The sequence below is a fragment of the Budorcas taxicolor genome, chromosome 1 (genome assembly GCF_023091745.1).
Source record: "Budorcas taxicolor isolate Tak-1 chromosome 1, Takin1.1, whole genome shotgun sequence".
Lineage (NCBI taxonomy): Eukaryota > Metazoa > Chordata > Mammalia > Artiodactyla > Bovidae > Budorcas > Budorcas taxicolor.
In genome coordinates, this window is record NC_068910.1 from 10,525,608 (window position 1) to 10,548,992 (window position 23,385).

The 23,385-nt window shown below is 58.8% G+C and overlaps 5 protein-coding genes across 6 annotated transcripts; all 5 read right to left on the bottom strand.

Moving 5' to 3' along the window:
- Positions 1-214: 214 nt before the first annotated feature.
- On the bottom strand, positions 215-2,239 carry HYAL3 (hyaluronidase 3). The gene is made up of 3 exons (XM_052641280.1): positions 1,346-2,239; positions 1,040-1,129; positions 215-922 (listed from the first exon to the last, which is right to left on the bottom strand). Exons 1-3 carry the CDS (start codon positions 2,237-2,239, stop codon positions 647-649), a joined length of 1,260 nt encoding a protein of 419 aa, XP_052497240.1. The 3' UTR covers positions 215-646.
- Positions 2,240-2,951: 712 nt separating this feature from the next.
- On the bottom strand, positions 2,952-4,108 carry NAA80 (N-alpha-acetyltransferase 80, NatH catalytic subunit; the record flags this gene model as incomplete). Its single annotated transcript, XM_052637572.1, is given in 2 exon segments — positions 2,952-4,038; positions 4,040-4,108. Coding segments are annotated over 2 exon segments (936 nt in total), but the record flags the coding sequence as incomplete, so codon positions are not given.
- Positions 4,019-9,526, bottom strand: HYAL1 (hyaluronidase 1). Of its 2 annotated transcripts, XM_052641251.1 has the most exons (5): positions 9,394-9,526; positions 7,994-8,917; positions 7,538-7,627; positions 5,789-5,890; positions 4,019-4,328 (listed from the first exon to the last, which is right to left on the bottom strand). In XM_052641251.1, the coding sequence occupies exons 1-5, from the start codon at positions 9,412-9,414 to the stop codon at positions 4,230-4,232; spliced, it is 1,236 nt and encodes a 411-aa protein (XP_052497211.1). In that variant the 5' UTR covers positions 9,415-9,526; the 3' UTR covers positions 4,019-4,229. The 2 variants fall into 2 exon arrangements, with proteins under 2 accessions (XP_052497211.1, XP_052497202.1); XM_052641242.1 differs by lacking the exons at positions 4,019-4,328; positions 5,789-5,890 and adding an exon at positions 5,906-7,364.
- A 3,022-nt stretch (positions 9,527-12,548) lies between these two features.
- On the bottom strand, positions 12,549-16,156 carry HYAL2 (hyaluronidase 2). Its single transcript, XM_052641229.1, has 4 exons — positions 15,950-16,156; positions 14,447-15,426; positions 13,677-13,766; positions 12,549-13,275 (listed from the first exon to the last, which is right to left on the bottom strand). The coding sequence occupies exons 2-4, from the start codon at positions 15,374-15,376 to the stop codon at positions 12,865-12,867; spliced, it is 1,431 nt and encodes a 476-aa protein (XP_052497189.1). The 5' UTR covers positions 15,377-15,426; positions 15,950-16,156; the 3' UTR covers positions 12,549-12,864.
- Positions 16,157-19,778: 3,622 nt separating this feature from the next.
- On the bottom strand, positions 19,779-22,686 carry TUSC2 (tumor suppressor 2, mitochondrial calcium regulator). Its single transcript, XM_052639432.1, has 3 exons — positions 22,394-22,686; positions 21,166-21,286; positions 19,779-20,995 (listed from the first exon to the last, which is right to left on the bottom strand). The coding sequence occupies exons 1-3, from the start codon at positions 22,537-22,539 to the stop codon at positions 20,930-20,932; spliced, it is 333 nt and encodes a 110-aa protein (XP_052495392.1). The 5' UTR covers positions 22,540-22,686; the 3' UTR covers positions 19,779-20,929.
- Between the last annotated feature and the right edge of the window lie 699 nt (positions 22,687-23,385).

Sequence of the window (23,385 nt, forward strand, 5' to 3'; positions counted from 1 at the left end):
CTACTCCGGGGGAGCCCATAAGGCCACGACGCTCTAGCTGAACTATGCACCCACAATGCCCTGCGTCCTCCCCCCTGCACGTGTAGTCATTAACTCTGAAGCTGCCCGCACGGTGCTGTCCACCACGCAGGACCCGCATCTCTCTGCATTTTGCAGCAGGACGCTCACCACGGGAAGGGTGGTGGGTTTGGAAGAACTCGGGACCAGCCAAACCTCAGGCAGTGAGAGAAAAAGTAACTTTATGATGCAAGCAGAGTAGAGGCAACAGCTTAGCACTTAACAGATGTTAGTCAGAATCTCCTTGGGGGGCCCCCCCCATCCCTGATCCGGTCTCCTGTGACCTCTGCGCAGACTCAGTGAGGTGTAGAACAGAGCCCTGGGCTGGCAACCTTAACTTTTTGGCATACTGACTTCCTGGGGCTGCTTTCATGTCAGGAGGATCAGGTGATCTCAGAGGGCCTCTGGTTTTAAAATGGTGTGCTTCTTCTGGCCTCTTTCACTCCCCAGGGGTGCTGTGGGAAGTGGGGTATGTGCATGGGAGAAGTGACAATAAGCTACACAGAACAAGAGGGGAACAGAGTCTTCCCTCCAGGACTGGAAAAATGGCAGCAGGAACAAGACGGTCAGGGGCAGGTGACTCCTGGCTTTATGTTGCTTCTTCAGGCCCAAGCTCAGGCCTGGGCTCCTGGCAGGTAGGGCCAGCCCAGCCCTGGTAACAACGGCAGCTGAAGGACTCCCAAGCTCCAGGGCTGCCATCTGGCTGCAGATGCAGAAAGACTTCTAGTTGTCCTGGGTTTTGCCAAGCACAACGGCCATGGCCATGGCACCGCTGGTGACTGCAGGCCATGGCTGCCCTGGTCACGTTGATCACATAGGGGCCCAGGGTGCCCAGTAGGTAGTCATGGAGATGCCAGCATTCCTCCTGAGGAGAAGGGAGGGACATATCAATGCTCCTGTCCCATGGCCCCGCCATGGGCTTTCCCCGTCTCTGGGACCCCAGCATGGGCTGTGTGGCAGGCTGGAGGGGGGCAATGATCACCTCAGAACTGGAGAAGCTCAGGTCCCCCCAGAGCACCACGCCGGCTGCCCCCAGTGCCGCGCTCACACCAATGGTCTGCACAAGTTCATCCTGGGGGCAGAGAGCTGCTAAGCCAGGTCAGGAATGCCCAGCTCCTTCTGGCCCTACCTCTACCTTCAAGAACTTTCATGGCTCACTGCCGTAATCTGATTCCACTTCTAGAGGAGGGCCCCTTGGCCCTGAGCCTCTTTGAGGGGCTTCTCAGGCCCTCCACTCAGAGAATGTCATGCCTCCCCATCAGACCCCTAGATTTCAGCTTTCACTCACCTGGGACAGGAACCTCCCAGAGCTCCGGTGTGTGAGGCGGGAATAGGCCAGGACAGGCAGGGGATGTGGGTGCCCAGCAACAGCCACACGGAAGGCCTCCTCCAGGCGGTATCGGACAAATGCCTGGTGGTGAGCAGGTGGTAGCCTGGGTGGGAGGTATATGCTGGGGAAGAGGGCGCTGGAGGCAGCCCAGAGCCAACGGAGTTGGGTGTTGTGGGCCCGGGCAGCAGCATGGCAGTGGCCCGTGTAATTCGAAGCCGTACCATGCCAGCCATTGCCACAGGCTGGGAAGCGATAGAAGCCCCAGAGCCCCTGGGGCTGCAGTGCCCGGCCGAGCCACAGCGTGTCCTCCATCAGTGCACGGGCTGCCTGTTCGAAGCCAGCGCGGGCCTTCCGGAGCTGCTCCTGGGGATCCAGGTTGGGGAATACCCATTGTGCCCAAGCCCAGGAGGCAGCCCGATAGACTTGGCGGCGGCCCCAGTTCCCAGCCCAGAGTGGACACCACTCCTCCCAGTCCAGGACTGCCAGGCCAGCGAAGCCCGGCCACAGGCTGCGGCGGATCTGATGGGCAGCTCGCGCCAAGTGGCGGCCCAGAGGCACAGCCTGTGGGATGCCCCCATTGTGAGCTGTGCCCCTTGGCCCAAAGTAGGGGTAGAAGCCGAGCCGGTTCTTGTAGAAGATGGTGACATTCTGGCCGTGGAAATGCTGGCCACGGTTGGCTGAGATGCCCAAGGCCTCGAGTGGCAGGGGCACGCCAAAGCGGTTCTTACAGCGTGCTGAAGGCACGTTCCACAGCACCGAGAAGGGGCGTGCAGGGGCCCGCAGCAAGGTTTGGCCACACCCCAAGCACAGGGCCACCCCTAGCACCAGGGCCAGGCCTAGCTGCATGGTCATGCCCCAGGGATGGAAACCTGCAGGAGAGAGGGGTGTGAGCTTAAGAGGCCATGGCCATGCCCGCGCCTTCCCCACAGCAGACCAAGCTGGGAAGACTCCTCTAGCTCCTCCTCACAAGGGAGGGAGGTGAGGAAAGCAAGGTTCCTAAGGGGTCTCGTAGACCTCTCAGAGCAACCCCAGCCCAAGCTGGCCTGGGCATCTCCCTTCCCGTGTTGCCCATCTCTACCATGGCACCGCTGTGCCCTCTGACACCTCTCCCACCCTCAGCTCTCACGAGTCCCCTTTTTTCCTCTGCCCATTTTCTTTCCTGCCCCAAGAACACTCAACCCCCACTCTGCCTGACTTAATTTCTACTCAGCACTCAGGTCTCTGCTATGACGTCATCTTCTGGCACAAGTGCAGTGAGGACATTTGAGCTCCCGCTGTCCCAGCAGAGGCCCTGTCAGTCTACACCTGCCCTATCCCTTAAGTTGAGACCGCATCTGTCTAGTTCCCCCCTGCCTGTGCCCAATCCAGGGCCTGTCACCCAGCAGGTGCTCGGCGAACAGTGATGAGTGGAGGTGGAAAGAAAGAAACACCCTGACGCCTGAGGCAGGCAGAGTGAGAGAAGCAAGGGCCTGCCCTCCATCCATGGCCCCGAGGCCAAGGTGCACTGGGGGGCTCCTGCAGGGATAGCGGACCTAAGAAACGACTGGGAGATGAGGGTGGGGTCAACAAATACACTGTCACAGACACACCCAACAAGCCTTTATTCAGCCACACTGAGAGCTCTGAGCCACAGCCATGTGCCATCTCCACAGGCACTCAGGAAACATGCCTCAGGAAGCTGCCCTCAGGGGCTAGAAGCTGAGGGATGGCCAGTGGGCTGAAGCTGCTGCTGTCCTGGGCAGTCAACTGACCCAGAAAGACAGCATCTTGCCCTGGGAATAGCCTCAGATGTCTTTCTCCATCCAGAATATGGGGCGTCCTCTCAGGTCTTGGTATTGTGTCTCCAGGAGGCTTTGTGGAGGGGGCCCTGCTGGAGGCGGGGGTAAGGTGGTTGGGGGTTCAGGCAGGGGAGGGGGTGGCAGCAAGGATGACCCCTTGGGGACTCTTGGGGCAGCTTGGGCAGTCAGGCTAGGGGTGACCTTGCAGGGTGACCGGGGAAAGGGGGCCCTGGGGAAGGCATTGAGCAGGGTGGCAGGCAGTCGCCGGCTGGTGAAGACCAGGCCCTGCACTGGCTCACCCAGCTGGTAGCCCAGATGGGCATAAAAGTGCAGCTGGTCATGGGTGGTGAGGTGTAGCCGGCGGAAGCCCCGGGCCCGAGCAAAGGCTTCGAGGCCCTCCATGAGACGGCGGCCAAAGCCACGGCCCCTCAGTGCCCGGGCCACCACCACGGTCTCCACTAGGAGGCTCTGGGGCCTGTCCAGCACCCGGGACAGGCGGGCATGGCCCACCACAATGGGGGCTGCCTCTGGTGTGGGTCGAGGGCTTAGCAGCATCAAGCAGAGAGGGAAGGCGTCTGAGGATTGGCCCAAGGAGTGGAGGCGGGAGGCACGGCTGCGGGGCCACTGCTCGTTGATGAGGTCGGCACAGGCATCCAGGAGCTCGGGTCGGCAGTGCACAGGCTCCAGGGTCAGCTCAACCAGTTTGGGGACTGGGGTCTCCTCTGGCTGGCGTGCTGGATCCAGGGTCAGCTGAGCTGAGCCAGAACTGAGGGTCATCTCTGGATGGCATGCGGAAACCAGGGTCAGCTCAGCTAGCCTGGGGCTCAGGGTCAGCTCGGGCTGGTGTGTAGGATCCAGGGTTGGCTTGGCCAGGCTGGATCTCAGGGTCACCTCTGGCTGGCACGCAGGATCCAGAGTCAGTTGGGGTGGGCGGGTACTCAGGATCGGCCCCACCTGGTGCACAGGGTCTAGGCTACGGATCAGCGTGCCTCAGCCAGGGCTCAGAGTCAGTTCTCGCCTACATGTAGGATCCAGGCCCAGCTGAGTCAGGCTGGGAGCCAGGGTCATCTCCTGCTGGGGTACAGATGGCTCAGGGCCAGGCAGGGGATTAAGGCCACAGTCTCCAGGCAGTGGGATCTCCTCACACCACAAGGTTGCTGCTCCTGTGGATAACAGCCATGCTGGATTGTGCCAGAAGGGAGGATGGGGTTGGGGCAGGGAGTAGATGACAGAGTGCTAGGGAGGGCCATGCATCCTGGATTTCATCTGATGCCTAGGTGACCTGGAGGATACCATCCCTTATACTTGGAGGCACTGAATCAGATGGAGAGCACAGGGGATGGGTCCAGGGTGCTCTGCCTTATACTGGATGGAGGCTGAGGGCTAAAGGCTAGGGCTGGCCCCAAGAACTCAAGAGGCCTGGCCCCAGCCTGCTCTGGCTACCACTTTGTCCTCCCCAGGACAGTAGATTCAGCCCTACACCATTGTAGCTGGCTGGCCATTAGACAGAACATGCAAACTAGATGCCACAACCCCCTGCTTTAACCCCAGGTTACCTTTGGAGAAAACACAGGTACCCCAGGAACTCCCCTCTCTCTAGTCCCTACTCCAAGTCCTAGCCTTTTTGGACATCTGGGCCATGCCGGCCACTTAACATATCCTGGGTTGCCATTCACCCACCCATCAGGCTCAAATTTCCCCTCCCTGGACTGCTTTCCCTGCCTAGGGGAAAGAGTCCATGGCTCCCTCCCCGAAACGTCCCTGCTCGGTACACTTGGATTGCATATGGACCCAACTGCCCCTCAGAAGTGGCCTGGCTCATACAGCAACGTGGCTCCTGCAGGCCTGGTTCCCCACTGGTCTGTTTCCTAGCCACTCTAGATAAGAACCACAGCTTCCTTCCTACACTCACAGGGGTGTCTAACGGCTAGCAGGTTGGGGGCTCAGACCTCCTGTCCCCAAACTCCATTGCTTGCCCATCCCACCTCAGGTTCTGCTGGCAGGAGGGTCTATGCTGGGGCATTTCTAGCGACAGGTGGCCTCTGGGCCCCACCTTTCTACTCACCTGCTTCAGAGAGGATGCGCTGGCTCCCTCCCCATCCCCACCTCCCCAGGAAGACCCTGTGAGCTTGAGGCCAATTTCACACTGGTCAGTTAACAGGCAGCCCCCTTCCCTCACACCCCTTCCCTCACACTCAGAGGGCTATAAGCCTCTCACCTGCATCAGCCACCTCCGCACCAGCTGCACCCCTGGACCAGGAGGAGGAAGCCCCAGGATCCGCCCCCTGGGCCTAGGACCCCAGACTTCCCCCACAGACTTAACCCCTTATATGCCGACCCCACCCACTGTGGGGCGGGGCTCCTGGGTCCACCGAGAGAGGCGGCAGTCTCTCCTGCCTCGATTTCCCTCTTCCAGTGGGTGACAAACCGTGGAGTCTGGGGGTGGGGGTTTTGGAACCTAGACTCTGGGCGGGTGTGGCTCGGCATGCTTTGGGAGGGAACGACAGACGCAAGGAGGGCGTGCGGGGCGGCTAGTCACTTGAGAACTGTCCACGCGGAGCGGACGGGGAGAGCGGGGGACAGTGAAGACGAACGCAGCGCATGGGAACGGGGTAGTACTGACATGTTGTTGGCCGGGCTCCGGGATGCTCCGCGTCCTCGCTTCTCTTGGATCGGTATCTCGCTGTCTCTGGCTCGGACCCCTCCGGCTCTCGGCGCTCACTCCCTAGCGGTGGGGCGGACGAACTGCAGCTGTCCCGACCCGCGGCACACCGCCTAGTCCGGGGTCTTCCAGGCGGCCAGGCCCCGCCCCGGCCGCCCTGTACTTCCGCCTAGGCCCCGCCCCCGGCCCGGCGAGTCATAACACCGACCAGACGCAGACTGGGTCTCCTCTAGCTCTGTTCCTCCCACCCTGGTTTATCCTGGCCTCGCTCCCAGTGAGCCTGATTCCATCTCGGGTTGGCTGGGCTTCTGTCCTCGCCCCGCCCCAGCCTCAGATAGGTCTCGCCCATAGTTTAGCTTTGTCTGGGATCACGCTATCCCTCCTGCGCGGCGTGAAAACGATCAGGTGGAGCTTCTACTTCACATTTGGGCCCCACACTGGGAAGCAGCCGCCCTCTGACACACATCAGATCTGAGTGAGAGAAAAGAACTTTTCCTGTACCCTCTGGATATCAGCGCCTGGAAGTTTTAGGGCCTCAACAAACAGCTTTTGAAGTTAGAATCCTGTTTTATTTGCGAGGCTGCTACCTCTGAACGGATTCAGAGTGCAGTGCAGAGCTGGTTACCATCGACTTAACAGTAGGAGCCAAAAGGTTGTACCTCTCTGGCCAGGCAGCCCGGGCTTGAATCTCAGCTGCTCTGTTTTCTGGCTGTGCAACCTTGGCGAAAGTGTGCCTCAATTTCCTCACAGCGTCGTGTTAGGATTGCACAGTTAAGTTAGCCTACTTAAAATGCTTGGCACAGGACTTGGAAAGAGTAGATGCGCAGTGAATGTCAGTTTATTTATTTGTTATTTGTTTAACCGCACCGCTTAGCATGCGTGATCTTAGTCTCCTCCTTTGCCCCCTGCAGTGAAAGCTCAGAGTCTTAACCACTGGATGGCCAGGGAAGTCCCGAATGTCAGTGCTTGTGACTGCTTCTGTTTGAAGACTGACTCAGTGTCTCCAGAGGAAGTGTTTTTCACTCTGTCGGGTGGATGCCCAGGGCTCTAACTGCTTATGCAGCTATCTTGGTCGGTAAGCAGGTGTGCGTGCACTGGTATATGCTCATGACACTGGCTGAGTGGACTTCTGACTGTGACCATGACTCCTGTGACTGCCTGGACTTGGGAAAGCCCTAGCCAGGCCCAGCTTGCATCAGGTACTGTGTGTCCATGCCAGTCACCACAGGCCCCACTGCTCACACCGGGTCCCCCTCCACCCACGGTAGCAGCGACATTCGAACTCCACTGCCATCCGCAACCGATCCCCAAGTGAGAGGGCACCTTGTAGGGTCAGGGGCCCACCACCAGGCGTAGGCCTGATGGAAAAACTGGTGGAGTTGAGGATGAGACGGGCCTTGGGGTAACTGGGGCGCCGGGCACAACGGCCATGGCCGGAGCATAGGACCTGACTGCACAGACGAGCCCCGCTGGTCACATTCAGGATGGAGGGTCCCAGTGTCGTCTCCACATACTCCTTGATGGCCTGGCATGATTCCTAGGTGGGAAGGGGAGCATTAGGGGCACCGTGGCCATGCATGGGTCCACCTAGGACACTGAAGCACTCGCCTCCTGGCCAGCCGAGGCTGCAGGAGTGAAAGGTGGGCTGGGGTCTCCCCTGGCAGCCTGGCAGCGCCCCCCCCCTCACCCCCCGCCTGGGCCCGAGCTCACCTTGGTGCTTGTGTTCGCCCAGCTCACCCAGAGCACCACTCCCGCTGCACCCTGGGCTGCACTCTCCCCCAGGCTGTGTTCCAGCTCCTCCTGAGAAAAGGACAGAAGAGCTCCGCGGGGGGGCCTCCCTGGCTTCCCACAGCAGGCTGCTGTGTCACTATCGGATGGGACAAGTAATTCACAACCCCCACCGGGGGCTGCTCTAGCCTTGGTGGCCAGAGGCAAGCCTACCCTCCCTCTAGCCTGTGAGTGCCGTGCAGGCAGGGACAATTTCTTTCTGAAGAACGTTGTCTGTGCCTAGCACAGAACTTGGCACACAGGAGGTGCTCAAAGAATGTGAAAGGGAATGGCTGAAGGTGCCCCGAGGCTAAAGTGCCCCAGGGCTGTGTGGCCTCAGGTGCTGGACTAAGGCCTGGCAAGGTAGGTCCTGGGTGGGCGGGGTCACAGGAGACTCACCGGAGATAGAAAGTGGTTAGTCATGTCGTAGAAGAGCTGCATGTAGGGCAGCACCGGCAGCTTGGGGTCCCCAGCACCCGCCACCACACGGAATGCCTCAGCCACACGGTGCTGCACGTACATCTGTGTCTTCTTCGTGCCCTCCAGTGCTGCGGGCAGGTAGATGCTAGGGTAGAGGGCACAGCTCTGGGCCCACAGCCACCTGAGCTGGTCATTCTGGGCACGGATGTTTGGTGGACACTGGCCGGTATAGTTGGGACTTTTCAAGTCATAGTTGTAGCACTCAGGGAAATTATAGAAGCCCCAGAGGCCCTGAGGCCGCAGTGCTCGTCCCAGCTTGAGGGTACCTGCCATCCACTCCTCTGCAGCCCCCTCGAACTGCTCCTGAGCTGCGGCCTCCACCTGAGAAGCTGACCAGTCTGGGTGCTGCTTCTGTACCAATGCCTGTGAGCGCTGCCGGTAAATGTCCTTGGTGTCCCAGTTGAAGGCCCAGCGCGGGCGCCATGCCTCCCAGTCAATGACTGCTAGCCCTGAGAAGTGAGGCTCAGGCATGGCAGCCAGGATGTCCTGGAATGTGTGGGCCAGGTGGACATTCAGGCTGGCATTCTGGGGCAGGCCACCAAACACAGGCTCCCCAGCAGATGTATAGTAAGGGTAGGTACCCAGCTGGGAGCTGTAGAAAATGGTCATGTTAGGGCCGCGGAAGGTCTGCCCCGGGTTGGTCACCACATCAAAGATACTGATGTCTACATCCACGCCGTGTTTCTTCATACACCACTCGGTGTTGGCGTTCCAGATGGTGGTGAAGGGCTGGTTGGGTACCACAGGGTCCCGGGAGCCTTGGGTCATGCTGAGCAAGTTCAGGAAGAGGGTGCAGACAGGAAGCAAGTGGGCTGCCATAGCCCAGGGCAGGTGTAGGGAAACCTGGCCAGGGAAGGCAAAGCAGAGAGCAGGCCTTGAACTCTCTGACCCCTACTGAGGGCAGGCAGGACAAGTCCCTTGTTAAACCACTTCTGCTCTGGCTTCAGGCAAGTATGGACCTGCAGGGCTCAGGGTGGTCAGAGGGCAAAGGAGAGGCATTGAGGGGAACACAGCCACTAGAGGGCGCACTCCACTTGCTTCTTGGGCCGGCCTCTGTCCCCCTTACAGGTCTTGTCTTGGCTTAAGCTCGCCCACCCCCATTTCCCCAAGGGCCACAGAAGCCATGACATCTGTCTTGAGAAGCGTGGCTGAGAGCCAGGCCCTCAGCTCCCAGGCTGGCGGACGGATGGAGGCAGGGGTTTCCCTGTCTCTTCCGCCAGGAATCCTGGCCAGCCCTTGAAGGGGATGCTCAGTGCAGCAGGAAAGTTCAACCCAGCCCTTCTGTACACCCTCCAGTCTGCCCACTTGTCCCTGCTGACCTCAGGGCTGAAAGGCCTCATTCTCCAAACTTCCTGACCCCAGGGTGAGGGCCTGTGCAGGCATCAGCAAGATTCTGTTCCTTAACTCTGGCACCAAGCGCACCAACACTCTTGGAGGAAGAAATCTGCTGCTGGAAACGCTGAGCTTTTGTAGGGGGTCACCCCACCCAGTCTGGGGGCGGGCTGAGGGGCGGGCCCTGGGTGAGAGGGCTGGGCCAGACAGCTGAGCCACCCCTGCACTCCTAGCAAAAAAGAAAAAAAACAGCCCTCGGTAGGAGGTGGGACTGGGCCGGAAGTGGCCCCTCCCACTGTCAGCACTGCGGCTGGGCTTTGTGTGTCAGGATTGGGGTGGGTTTATTTGGGATGGGGTGCGAGTGGAGGCAGTGCGAGGGGGCAAGCTTGTCTGTAATACTGGAGTCTGGGTGCTTTCCCCACAGAGCTGAATTATGACATCTGTGGGCACTAGGCACTTTCGCTTTTGTTGACCTCTTTCTTAAAAAAAACATTTTAAGGGAATTCCCTGGTGGTCCAGTGGCTAAGACTCTGCCCTTCCAATGCAGGGGGCAGGGGTTCAGATAAGGGAACTAAGCTCTCACAACCTTGTAGTCATATATAGTTATATATATATATATATATATATATATATATATATATATAACTAAATTGGTATAAGGACAGATATAATCTAGACTGAATTCATTATATTAATATATTTTTTCTTCTGATTAAAAAAGATTAAAATTCAAACATTTTTTGTGGGCCTGTATAAATATTGTGCCCCTGTGCCCCTGCTTAGTGGATAAGTCGCCCCTGCTTTAGGGACCTGCGTCTGAAGTCAGGGCTGCGCTGTCATCCTTTGTGTATGCGCTGGCTCAGTGACCATAAGGCTCCAGTTAGTGACCATCTGGGCCTCTCCACAAACTCCAGGAGAGTGGGCATGTGCAAGTGTGGGACCCGGTGCCCAGGACCTGGTGTGTTTGGGACCCTGTTGTCTTATGACCACGCAATCCCATGCCTATGTGACCACGCGGAGGAGCACGAGGGTATCAGTGATGACACACTTGTTCTTTCCTTTGTGATTTCCCTTGTTTGCCGATTCAGATGCTAGTAACTGAGACCTTCGAGTTGCTCAGGCCTAGGCTTGCCTGCCCGACTTGGGTGAAGGAAGCATGACATCTCTGGTCCAGGGGAACGCGCTGCCTGGGTCTACAGCCCAGTCTGAACTTGAGCTCATGGGCCCCCAGCACGGTGGTTGCTGGAGCAGGGACAGCTGGCTGCCGTCTGGACTGGTCCTCTAGGCTGGCTAGGATGAAGCGGGCAGGGCTGAAGGGGAGGAGGGCCCCGGGTGTTGGGGGCTGTGAGCACACCAGCCAGACCCAAGCATGGGTCTAACCACGATGGTGGTAGCTTGGGACTCTGTTCAGAATGCAGGGTCCCTGAGGGATGATTATTAGTATTAGAGAGCTTGGCACAACTCCCAAGGGCTGAGGGCACAGGAGACCATCAAGGTAGCCCCTGACCCCCTCTCCCCAAAGCTCCACCCCACCTCCTGAAACTGAGGTAACTCCTACATTACCCCCAGAAACCTATGGCTGCAACTGGCACAATCCAGCCCACCAGCATTCTCTGGATTTGGGGGGATGGCTTCCCCAAGCTCTGACCACACCACCCTCTTGCCTGCGTGCTTCTCTGGGGAACATTCTCCACTACCCAGCGTCTGACTCGGTCTTAGCATCTAATGTGCCTCTGCCTTTACACCAGCACACCCCTGAATATATGGGCTTCCCAGGGGGCTCAGTGGTAAAGAATCAACGCAGGAGACAGGTTGGAAAGATCCCCTGGAGAAGTAAAGGGCAACCCATTCCCATAGTCTTGCCTGGGAAATACTATGGACAGAGGGGCTTGGCAGGCTACAGTCCATGGCGTCACAACGCCTGGAAACGACTCCGTGACTTAACAACAGGCCCTGAGGATGGCTGTCTTTGTTGGTGTGGTTCTGGGGTGCACCCCGCCCAGCCCTGGCACGCATGCGGCTCAGTGCCTCCACTCAACAGGTGACAGTCGCCGCCCTCAGACAAAATCAGGCCTGCTGCCACTGTAGAGCAGCCTGCGGCAGACCCCCAGTCACACCCCCGCCTCAGATCCTGCAGCCCCCTTTGTGCTGTCTTCCTCCAGACTGCCCGTGCTTCGTTCCCAGCATCACTGTGCCTCTCGTTCAACTCAGTGTAGAGCCCTTCCTCGAGGCTGCTTCCCGAGCAGGGGTGCCCTCTTCACCTCGTGGCAGTTTCCTGAGTCTGTCTCCCCAGAGTCTGTGTCAGCTGAGGGGAGGGGCTCAGTCCTCACTGATATGGATGGGAGGAATCCAGGTGTGGGTCCAGGGCTGGAGGGAGGGGCAGCGCCCCACCCAGGGTAACTCAGAAGCAGAGGAAGTGAAGCAGGTCTGACTGCTCTGGCCGTTCCTTCTCTCCCCTGGGATGGCTGGGGACAAGCTACGCTCTCTTGTGGCCAGGCCAGGCCTGCCTGTTGAGGATGGCCCCCTGCTCACCCCATCATACATCTTTGCAGTGGAACAGGGAGTGGGCCTCGTGATTCAGATCCCGGTGCCCTGTTGGCCTTCCCTTGACTGTACCCGGTGGAGGACTTGGACCCAGATGGGGAGAGGTGCGTGTGGCTGAAGTCCACTGCCCTTGAGAACAGGGAGTGGAGGAGACGCCCTTGCCTTTGAGAATAGCAGGGAGGAGTGATCTGGCTACCTGCCCAGCCAGGGAAGATCAAACATCCATTTCTCACTTTCTCCCTGGGTGGGCAAGGCGAGGAGACTGGCACCAGCCCAGCTGGGGATACGGCACCATTTAGGAGCAGCACAAGGGCCCTGCCCACAGAAGGCTGGACCCAGCCACCTTCCAGTCAGTGGAGAAAGCGAGGTCCTTGCTATTGGGGTAGAATGGGAGTCCCTCTGCTCCCAGTGGCCAGTGCCCTGGCAGGACAGCTAGAGCGGGCAGCTTGGGCCTGCAGATCCCAGTGAATGTGTGTTACAGATGAGAAGTCCCCAGCAGAGAGTCTCACAGAGACACTTCTGAGCTCAAACCTTATTTGGAAGAGCCTGAAAGCACCCTCACATGCCCTGCCCAGGCATGGACAGTCCAAGCAAAGAAGCAGTTGTTTTATATTTAATTTACAAAAGAGACCCCAAAATAATAATAATAAACTATCCAGGGGCAGGGGAGTAGGGTCAGGTCCTCCCCGGCCCAGCTGTGCCCCTCTTCCTCTCTGGCAGGGAGAGACGGGGCTTTCCAGGGGACTGCCCCTCCCCCTTAGAACAGGGGGTGGGAGCTGGTATGAATATCCTACCGGGCATCTCAGAGGGCTCTGCCCGTCCAGACTCTGGTTTGTCCACCCCTTGTGGGCTCCTACATCCCTGGCAGACCCCTTGTGGCAGAGGCCAGCTGGCCTGGCAGCTGGGTGAGACCCTTACGAAGTCCAGGTGAAGGCCAGGACTGCTACTGCCAGCAGGCCAGTGAAGTGGGACCCAGCCCAGGCCCCATTGGCACCCCCAGCTGCCCGCCTGCGGTCCCACTGGCATTGCTCACCGCCCCAGCCTAAGTAGCACTGGCAGCGAAAGTGCGTCTGTAGGTGGTTGCGGTCGGCCCAACTGAGTTCCCCCTCTGGTCGCAGCCGCGGCTCATCAGGTGCGTGGCTAGGCACTAGACGGAAGCTGCTGGCACTGAGGTGCAGGAAGGTGTGAGCGTTGGGGTCCCGGCGCACACAGCGCCCATGGCCATGGCACTGGGCCCAGCTGCAGTACTGGGCAGCCCAGGACACATTGACGACATAGGGTACCAGTGACCGAGTCAGATAATCCTTGAGGCGTCGGCAGGTCTCCTGGGGACAGAGGACAGGGAGGAGGGTCAGCTGCCTCAACCTACATGGAAACTCAGTCCACACTGTGTGACTGCACCTTCTTTTAATAGCGTGTGCACACACACGTATGCCTGAGCCCTCACTGTTCCCGTTCCTTCTAAGAAGAGGGTGGGGGCAGGGACTGGAACCCAGCAGGGCAGGTGGGGCAGGGTGGAACTCAACAGCTGGTCAAGACAACAACTCCCTCTTCCTGGGTGAAGGGCAGGGGTGGGGGTGGGGGTAGATCCTGTCTTCTCTGTTGGGACACGGGCTGCCTTGGGAAGCAGAGGAGGGGAGCACTTTGAGGTTTGCAGCCAAAAGTGCAAACACTCTGCCTCTCCCTGCAGCCTCAAGCTCTGGTTGGCTGGGTGGGTCTTACTTACGTTGCTGGTGGTAAACCCTGCATCACCCCAGAGGATGACGCCGGCTGCACCCAGGGCAGCACTCTCACCAATGGTGGAGATGAGATCCATCTGTAGGGGAAGTGGATGAGACCACAGGGTGAGAAGGACAGATGGCAGGCCCTAGCCTCTACTCATTTGCTGACCCCCGACTCCAGCCCAGCCCTCCCCTTCTCACCCCCCAGGCAGCAGCTGCTGCACTTTCTCCTTAAATGTTTAAGCCATTTCCACCCTCTACTTTGGCCTCCGATTCTCAAGCCAAGGGCCCACTTGAGCCTGGCATGTATCTATCAGTCGTGTTCAACTCTTTGCAACCCCATGGATTGTAGCCCACCAGGCTCCTCTGTCCGTGGGATTTCCCAGGCCAGAATACCGGAGCGGGTTTCCATTTCCTTCTCCAGGGGATCTTCCTGACCCAGGGATCGAACCCAGATCTCCTGCCTCGCAGGTGGATTTTTTACCATTTGAGCCACCAGGGCAGCCCTACATCTGTCAGGATGGACTGCGAAGTCGGAATGCTGGGCCCGAGTGCCTCCTCTGCCTGGATTTCCTGGGAGGTTCTGGCCAAGCTTCTCAGCCTCTCTGGGCCTCAGTTTTCTTATCCACAAAATGGCAATAACAAGGTCACCCTCTCATAGGGTTACAGAGAGAATGAGGTGAGGGGTGTAGTCAGTAAACTTGAGGGCAGGAGGCCCCCTGGTAACCCTGCAGTGGTTCCCCAAGGAAGAGCACGGGGCCCTGGCAGGACATACCTCGCTAAGCCCTGTGAGTCCACGGCTGTAGGTGGGCCTTGTGAAGACGTAGACCGGGAGTGCATGGTTGGCATGGTGGACGTCAGCCACGCGAAGAGCCTCCTGGACACGAAAGCTGACAAAGTTGCGGCCGTGAGTGGAGGAAGCCAGCGTCTCTTCCAGGTAGACAGAGGGGAAGAGGGCTGTGCTCTCGGCCCAGAGCCAGGCCAGCTGGTCATTTCGGGAGACCTCAACATCAGGGCAGCGGCCTGTATAGGTCTCCCAGTTTTGCACATAATCATGGTTGTAACAGTCAGGGAAGAGGTAGAAGCCCCATAGATGCCGAGGCCGAAACGCCTTGACAAATCGCAGTGTCTCCAGCATGAACTGCCGTGCAGCGAACTCAAACTCATACTGCGCCTCCTTGACTACGCGCTCTGGTGGCCAATCGGGGTGGTGACTGGCCACCAACTGGCGTGATAATCGGCGGTACACATCCTTGTCCTGCCAGTTGCGCACCCACACTGGCCGCCAGTCTTCCCAGTCGATGACTGCCAGCCCTGCAGGCTCCTGTGTACGAATGTAGTGTTCCACGTGTCCCTTCAGCATCTCCAGGTGTACCCAGAGGCTGCCATTCTGTGGCACACCACCATGCACTGACCTCCCCACCGAATTGAAGTGTGGATACATGCCCAGCCGGTCACGGTAGAAGATGGTGATGTTCTGATTTACAAAACCCTCATTAGGTGAGGCCTGCACATCAAAGGCCTTCATGTCCTTTGGGTCCAATGGCATCTTGTGGCGTGGGCCACAGTCCTGTGTGGGCACATCCCATGCAACCACAAAGGGCCGTCCCGTGAAGATGGGCGGTGCTGTGGGCTTCAGCTCCGTGGCCCATGCTACCACCAACACCAGGGCCAGTGTGACGGCGGGGCCCAGGCCTGTCCACATGCTGGGGGCTGCAGGAAGTCAGTGTCACCTGCCAGGCACCAGCTCAGGAACTGGTAAAAAGGTGGGAGACAGCAAGTAAGTCTAGAGGATCCTGGAGGTCATCCATCCCAAACCCATCCACACTCCCAAAGCCCATGCTGCGTTAGGCCACCGTGCCCAGGATTGTTCAGACTCTGTTATTAGCTATAACAGGTCTGAAAGACCATAGGCCACTGAAGGACAGGCAACACATCCCTGTAGCTCACTGGCAGGAGCATAGGGCTCCTTCCTGGACAAGTAGCCTATGGTTGGGCAGAAACTGCTGTTAGGTCTGTGACCCCTCTGAAACTGGACAAACTGAGCTATAGACTCACTGCCCAGAGGATCATCCATGACTGAGTATCACCCAGGACAAAGTTTCTGAGAGCCCCAAACCGAGGCCCACTCTACCCCGTGAAGAACTTTTGGTCCCGAGAAATCACAGCCTTTGGGTGAGGCAAGGCACAGCTCTTGCAGTAGCTAGGAAGCTGTAACTCAACCCGGAGTTGCTATCTTTTTTAGCACCCGCCCAACAGAAAAGTAAGGCTAACAGACTTTATCTGAGCGCAGACTCTCTCCCCCAGCTTGGTGGAGGCCCCGCGGGGACAAAGGGGTGGTGGATCTCCCACGGTGGCGCCAGCAGACCAGCCTTTCCCTCTACAGCTACCAGGAATGCGCGTGCCCGCGGGCCAGGCGGCCGGGGGTAAAAGCCCACTCCACCTGGCCTTTGTCCGGAACCCCGCCCCCGCCCCGCACGTGGGGGCTGAACCCTGCCGGCAAGGGGGGCGGTCTGGGCCGCCTCCCCGGGGGGTCCAGAACAGAGCCCGCGGAGACAGCAGCTCGGCTCGCACTGCCCACCCTCACCTCGCGCAGGGCGCCGCCGGGACCTGCGCCATGGCCACCTCCATCTCCGTCCCAGCCCGGTCCGCAGCCCTCCTAGGCACGGCCCCGGCTCAGCGCCTCTACTGGCTCCGCCCCCCCACCCCAGCCCGCCGGCCCTTTAAGAATCCAGCGCGGAGGCGGGCCCTGCGCAGAATTTGCGACGGGGGAGGGAAGATGTGCCTGACTTTCGAGCCGCCAGTACCGCGCTTTGGGCTCCGAGGACCCCAGATCCTCTTCCGAGGAATGTAGCCACCAGTCTGGGACTCTGAGGTGCCTCCAAATGGGGCTTTCTTCTGGAGTCTCAGCCACGAGCGCCAAGTCAGCCTAAAGTTCACCCCCGCAACCTGCGGCCAGTGGTACACTCCTCCCTGCTCCGCGACGCGGCCAGCCGCTTAAAGGGACAGCGTAAAGGAGGAGGGTCGGGAAGGGAATGAAGGTAGTGTGACGTTCCCTCATTCGTCCGTAAGGAGGTGCTGTGGGACCTTGAGGCCTTGGCTAGGGGCAGTAGAGAATCTGGCTCTGCACCTCTGAGTGTAATCTCCAGTTCTGGGCCCCCCCACTTTGTATGGAAAGGGGGACGGTGACCCGCAGTCTGTCTGCGATCTCCCGGGACAGTGCTGCCCCGCCCCCCTTACGGTTCAGGGCTCCCCTTGCCCGACCCTGGTCTGAAGGGAATCCCCGCCCCTTGCCAGTCTGGGGCTGGAGGGCCTAGCCACCCGCGTCTTAGCCCATCCAGGGCTGGGTGGAAGCAGTGGTTGTCCTGGTAACACAAGCTGTGGGTCGCAGTTAGGCCTGCCTGGTTGGGAGCCTGTAAGCCCAGCAAGCCCTGAGGGTAGGGCATCCCCCTGCTCCTGACTTGCATCTGGGACGGGCCAGTCCTTGGGCTCCTATCCCCTCTGTCCAGCCTCGGGGCCCTGTGGGAACCCCAAGTCGTCCTTTCAACTCTGAGAAGGCTGCCACCTTTACAGAAGTTCCTGGCCGGACCGCGGAGAAAACCGGCTCAGCCAGAAGGGTTCCCTTGGGCCTCCGCTGGGTATCCTGTCTTTTCGCCCTGCACGCCCCTCCCTCTGGGGAGCAGGCTTGCAGCTGCAATGGAAGCGAGAATTCCTTGCCTCTTCCTAAATCCGCTTCCCCGGGGTCCTCAGCTCCCCAAAGGGACCTGGTCTGCTTGGCCAGCCCATTCCCCGAGCAGGCGCCTGGGAGGAGAGAGGGAGCGCCATGTACCAGAGTGCAGACCAGTCGTCTGCCTTGTGCTCACCTGTGTGGGAGTCCGTCGGCCCAGTAGGTCGGCGGCCTCCCTCCTTCCCGGGGTAAGTCTCTAGCCAAGCTACTCGCGCCAGCTCCTGCCCTTTGGGCAGCCCGCCCGGCGACTTGATAAACCCCATCCCTCCCACCGGCTCCCGCCTCCCACCCCAGCCCTTTATCCTCACTTCCTGCTGCCCCTCAGAGAGGAAAGGGCCAGGAACAGGCGCGGGGGAAGGGACCGCCTTGACCCTGCTTCCCTCCGGTATGTCCTGCTGGCTTGTTGCCTGCCCTGCCCCTCCCCTGAGTAGGCCCTGGCCCAGCAAACTGCACCAGGTGACAGGAAGGCTGGAGGACCCAGCCAAGGTGCCAGCCTACCCCACACTGACAGCTTCTCAAACCTGCCCCTAGGGCTGAGGCCCATCCTCAAATCAGCAGCTTATGAGGGGGAGCGGCCCTGGTGGTGGTGCTTTGGGAAGTCAAACTACTTGGGGATGTTTGGCAGATGGTTCCCTAAAGCAGGTGGTGAAGAGCACCAGCCCTGGGGTGGGGGGTGTTGAGGGAACTTACAGGAGCTGAGTCATTTTTTTGCCACTGATAGAGGAAGCATCTCATGTGTGAGAGTGGACAGTGTGTGACAGAGTGTTGATGTGGGTGATGGGGGGGCAGAGAGGGACAGGGCCTGGGAGGCTTCTGTACGGTGCTCTTCTGTCAGAGGACATTCCTGGTTGGTTCTAAGATGCTGCCGAGTACAGGGCTCCTTACAAAATTGGTGAGGGGAGAGGTGTATTTCTGTGGGGAGAGTGTGTCCATAATGTAGCTGGCTCCAGGGAGGGCTGCAGCAGGGTTCCAGCAGACTCCTCCAGAGGTGCAGACAACTCTGCACACCCTTAAATCACCCTGGGCCTACTCCCCCTGGACCTACCATCCCACCCCTTTGATGCCTAGGGCCTCTCCCTTAATAGAAGGCTGTGTAAGCCTGGTGGAGTGGGGGAGGTGGGCACATATCCTACAGTCTACCCCTGATGACCAAGGAGTCCAGGACATGGCATGGGAGGATGGTGTCCCTGGACCACCATGCTGGCTCTGTAAGGGACACAGGCCTCGGAAGCTCCAAGGGCAGGGGCCCCTGGGGAAACAAAGGCCAGACCACTGTTCCAGGGCAGGGACATTTCCTCAGGCAGCCAGCAGGAAGGAAGTGCACACAGCCCAGTGGGAGGGAGTGGGGAAGCACAGCCGTGACCCCCATTGTTTCCCGCTTCAGAGTCAGCTAGGGCAGGCCCAGCACAGGGAGTTCCCCACACTGGGACAGTGATGACCGGATGCCATCCAGCACAGCAGAACCCTGGCCCTGGGGCAGTCAGTAGGAGGGGCAGTGAAGGGTGATAGGGCCTTATGCCTGGCATCTTACTGCGCAAATGGGAAGATACCCAGAGGCAAACTTCAAGTCCAAACTGCAGAGGGTGATCTTGCTCCAGACTTGACCAGTTTAAACCTCCAAAAGACAGGTAGGTCAACTTCCCAGACCCAGCAGCCTGTGTCCCTGAACTCTCTCTTCCCTTACAGGGAGTTGGGCTGATGGCCAAAAGCTAGGCCTAGCAGAGAACTGGCCTCACAACCCGACCTGAGAAGTGTAGGCCAAATGTTCAAGGGGGCAGGCGGCAGGTGAGAAGGCAAGAGCAGAAAGGATGAGAGGAAGTACTGGGTCAATGAGTTTAACCTGCTAGAACAGAAGCCCCAAGTCTATACTCCTGGTAGTGCCCACCAGGAGAGAGGTAAGTGGATTTGGGCTGCAGTTTTGCAGGTCAAGGGCAGTGGCACCCACCTGGCTGCTGTCCACCTAAGGCTGGGCCCTAGAAGGTCTATGGGGCTTAGGCTGTGACCTCACATAGGGTCAGCTGCCTCAGCTGGGGACAGAACAACTGTTCCAGACCTATCTGAGGTCACACTGTCATCTCAGGTCAGGCAGGTGGAGCCAATCCCTACTGAAGTATCCCAGAGCCTTCCAATTCCAGGGTCTCCACTTACTGAACCTAATACAGGAGTGGCTCTCCATCCTGAGTGGGCCTGTAGTGAGGTCTGTGTGAATACACTGCCACCTGCTGGTTGTAGCTGGGATGCCCGCAGGCTGGGCTCAGGCTCACTCTGGACCTTGCCAGACATCAGTGCGACCAGAGTCCTGGATCCAGGTCTACCTTCTATGCCCATGTGGTAGTCCAGACACTGGGTGTCACAGCCTCAGAGGATGTCAGTCTTGTATGCAGGGTCTACAAATAATTTTATTGAACAAATAACACAACAGCCTTCCTAGATTGAGGTCTACCCTCCCCAAGCCATTTCTCACACGCTTAAAGCACAGAGTTTGCACAGTAAGGGATTAAAAAAAAAAGTCATTTCTATGTAGAAATCAGACTCTGCCCCAACATCATGGACTAGACTATTTACAAGCTTTCACATTTTAAGTATTCCTATTGATGGTTGTTCTCTCCTTTCTGCCCCTATCCAGGGGCTCCAGTACTTTTCTCTTGACTGATACTGAAGGGAGGGGTATACTGTAGGGAAAAGGGGTGGTGGGCTCCTCAGAGCTACTGGCACCAGCCCTAGGGTGCTGTGCCTTACCACAGGGTGGTGGATGTGCAAGGGCAAGGGGGATTAGATACAGTAGGTGGGATGGGGCACAGGCATCCAGAGCCCTTCCTGCTCCCCATCCTCTGCCCTCTCAACTTGTAGCGGGGAGAACAGCTAGTTGCAGTGAGGAGGGATCGGGCCAGCCCTGGGTAGAGGGAGAAACCTCCCACACCAGTCCCTACTCCTATTAACAGCCAGCAAATTGTCCATCCATCTGGGGCTGGGAACAAATGGGCAGGTAGGCAGGAAAAATCAGGCTTGTTGTGCCCCCAGCCTCTGTCCAACACGGGAGGAATCGAGGTAGCAAACGGCTGAAATGCTCCAACGAGAGGGTAAAGGAAGTGAGGGAAAGGAAGTTCCCACTTTTGTAGAGCTCCCATTGCCCTGGGGCTGGAAAAAGGCAGACCTTGCTTGTAAAGTGCTGTAGCCTCTAGCAGGGCTGGGCCCTAGGCAAGCTTGGAAGAATGCAGGCCAGGCAAGGGCACAGGAACCAGGCATTCCTGACCAGCATGTGCCCTGCCATGCTCCTTGTAGGGATTGCTGGGAAAGGAGGACTGGTAGCTCTGCCATGAGCCCTCACCAGCTTCCAGCCATCTCTGGTCCACATACAAACCAACACCCAACCAGCACTGTAGGACTGCCCTGCTCACAGCTGAAGGTTCCAGGCCAGCGGAGTTTATTCACGGTTGTGGCCCCAGCCTAGGTTCCTCAATGGAAGCCACACCTTGAGCCTGGGGGTGTCTTGCTGGGGCAGGGGGTGTTTATGCCTGCCACCCCCCAGGCTCACACCTCATAGAGGATCACAGGGAAATCCACGTGGATGCGGGGGGGATCCAGCTTCACGGTGCCCTGCCATGGAAACACAGGCTAGTGAGGGCCGGCTCAGGGCCCCTATTCCAGGAAGCCTTCCTGTTCCTCCCAGTTCCTCCCCCAAGAGCCCCCACCACGACAGCAGACCCCATCTGGGTCTGCCTCCACACATTCAACACAGGCTCTGTGGCCACTGTCCAGCCCCTCACCTGAGGAATCAGGTTCTTATGCACCCGCCTCAGCTTGGCCCGCTTCTGCCCGTTCTTGGTGACGATTGTCTCCTCATAGAATTCGTGAGCCAGATCCCCATCCTCGTCATAGAACATGGAGCTGTGCAGAGGGAGAGGGGAACAGGCTGGGCTGGAGCCCCACGCTAGTCATGGCAAATGCCACAGACCACAGGGAAGTATGCCCTCCCCCCAGTGGGGAAGAACAACCTTGGCGGGAGAAAGGGAGGTTAATATGTCTGGACAATCTTTCGCTTAGGATCTGGGGTCCACTAGAAAGTGGGGAGTAGGATGGCGGCCAGTGCTCCTCTGTCAGACCCTAAGAAGAGAGGCCATACCAGAACGATGCTGGTTTGTTCAGCAAGAGTAGCCATTCCATCAGGCCCTTGCCTTCACCCAGGACTTCTAGAGTGAGAAGGATGGTGGCCTGGGCATGCTGGTCTCACTCCAGAAGACACTGCTGGCCCAAGGCCAAAGCCTGAGATAGCAGATGCCTGAGCTAGGAGGAAGCCTGAAGAAAAAAGGCTGAATCCTCCCCGGTCCAGGTGGCTGATGCAACCAAACTGCCATTACTGGGGTCCCCCTAGATTCTACATCCAAATCCCAGCAACACTTGAGCAGCAGTTCCCAGGGCCCATCAGAACCAGGCCCATCTAGTGCTCCTATCTGGGCCCCTTGGGGGAGGGGAGAGGTCAGTGCCCCCAGATCTGGGAAAACATACCTGGGGTGAGGGTCTTTTTCCCCAGGTTCCTGCCTCAACGCTAGGGCCCAGTCCTACTCTCCCAGCCACTACCCAGAGAGGTCCAACCCTACCACTGGGGTGAACGAAAACAGACAAAACAGAGGGTCATTCTCTTCTAGGGAGAACTAAGGGTGAGGGAGAATAGGAGCCTTCGGCTAGCAGGCTGGGATGGAAGGGATGAAAGGAAGAGGTTCTGGAGTCTCAGGGAGACCCTATCTTAGCTTTATCGTACGGAGGACCTGCCCAGAGACAAGCCTCAGGCCCACTCTTCTCCTAGGGAGACCTTCAGAGCAGCCAGGCCACCAGGAACCGCCTGTTCGGCTTTCCCCACCCCTTGTTCCTATGGGGACCTGAAATATGGGAGTCGTCCAGACTCGGGTGTAGGGGGTACAGCGGCGGGAGCGCCCCATGTCGCGAGACGCCCGGCCGCCCGTCTGTCCTCCCGGGGGCGGAACCCCGCGCCCTTACCCGCGGCGCGTGAATACGAAGGGGGGCACGACTCGGCCTCGCGGTCGCACCAAAGCTTGCTCAGCGACCGCCGCCTCTGGGCCGCCGCCCCCCGCAGCCGAGGTGAAGGGCCACAGGCCCCGAGCTTTGGAGCCGCTGGCGCCCATGTCAGGGCCGCCGGCGCATGGCGGGCCCCGCGGTAACTTCGCTCTTACAAGGCCGTCGGCGCCACCATACCCTGCCTGGGCCTTGGCTCGCAGATGCCGCCGCCGCCGCCGCCGCCGCAGCCGCGGCCGCCGCCTTCCGCAGGCTCCGCTGTCTCCACGGAAACCTCACTTCCGCTTCCGAATGAGCCGCATGCTGCCCCCTCTGATTGGCTGCTTCTCTCGTCGGTCCGCGGGGCGGGACCAACAGCCGCCCTCAGATGCTAGTACCCCAGCATGCACCGCAAGACGTCAGCTCCCAGCAGGCCATGCTTTCTCCAGCTCGGGCTGCTCCCACCAGGGAAAGCGGTGGATGTCCTCCGCCTGCTTTCTTTAGCTTGTATGGCGGCTCTTATGACCCCGACCCCTAGAGTCAGGCTCAGCGGACCTGCCCAACCACCGGGTACCTCCCCCAAACCAGCACTTTAGGGCCTGACTCCAGGCCAGACTGGTCAGTGCCCATCTGGCTTCTATCCCCATACCTTTTTTGCCATCCCCAATTGTGGCATGTGGAGGAGAAACTGAACCTAAATAAAATTAAGGAATTGGCCAATGGTTGTATATCTACATTCAGGGCCAAAGAACTTCAAATTCAGTGTTCTTTCCAAACCCACCAGAAGCCTTGCTTTATGAAGGTTTGTGGACATTAACATCTGTACCTTTGGTACCATGACCAGTGTCTGGTCCACAATAGGATCTCAATATTTGGTGAAGCGCCTTCCACAGCATGGAGTGTGTGGTTTCTCTAAGCTCTGGCAGTTGATGTTCTTACCCCCACTACAACCTTAGCCACAGGGTTTGAGTGATGAC

Coding starts and splice junctions, on each gene's coding strand:
- TUSC2 (XM_052639432.1), bottom strand. CDS start 22,539: ATGGGCGCCAGCGGCTCCAAAGCTCGGGGCCTGTGGCCCTTCACCTCG. Junction 21,287..22,393: donor TTCGTATTCACGCGCCGCGG/GTAAGGGCGCGG, acceptor CCCTCTGCACAG/CTCCATGTTCTATGACGAGG. Junction 20,996..21,165: donor ATAAGAACCTGATTCCTCAG/GTGAGGGGCTGG, acceptor TTTCCATGGCAG/GGCACCGTGAAGCTGGATCC.
- HYAL2 (XM_052641229.1), bottom strand. CDS start 15,376: ATGTGGACAGGCCTGGGCCCCGCCGTCACACTGGCCCTGGTGTTGGTG. Junction 13,767..14,446: donor GACTCACAGGGCTTAGCGAG/GTATGTCCTGCC, acceptor CTTCCCCTACAG/ATGGATCTCATCTCCACCAT. Junction 13,276..13,676: donor CAGGGTTTACCACCAGCAAC/GTAAGTAAGACC, acceptor CTCTGTCCCCAG/GAGACCTGCCGACGCCTCAA.
- HYAL1 (XM_052641242.1), bottom strand. CDS start 9,414: ATGAGGCCTTTCAGCCCTGAG. Junction 8,918..9,393: donor TGAGGCCTTTCAGCCCTGAG/GTCAGCAGGGAC, acceptor TTCCCTGGCCAG/GTTTCCCTACACCTGCCCTG. Junction 7,365..7,537: donor GGGCGAACACAAGCACCAAG/GTGAGCTCGGGC, acceptor CTTCCCACCTAG/GAATCATGCCAGGCCATCAA.
- HYAL3 (XM_052641280.1), bottom strand. CDS start 2,239: ATGACCATGCAGCTAGGCCTGGCCCTGGTGCTAGGGGTGGCCCTGTGC. Junction 1,130..1,345: donor CTGGGAGGTTCCTGTCCCAG/GTGAGTGAAAGC, acceptor CTCTGCCCCCAG/GATGAACTTGTGCAGACCAT. Junction 923..1,039: donor TGAGCTTCTCCAGTTCTGAG/GTGATCATTGCC, acceptor CCTTCTCCTCAG/GAGGAATGCTGGCATCTCCA.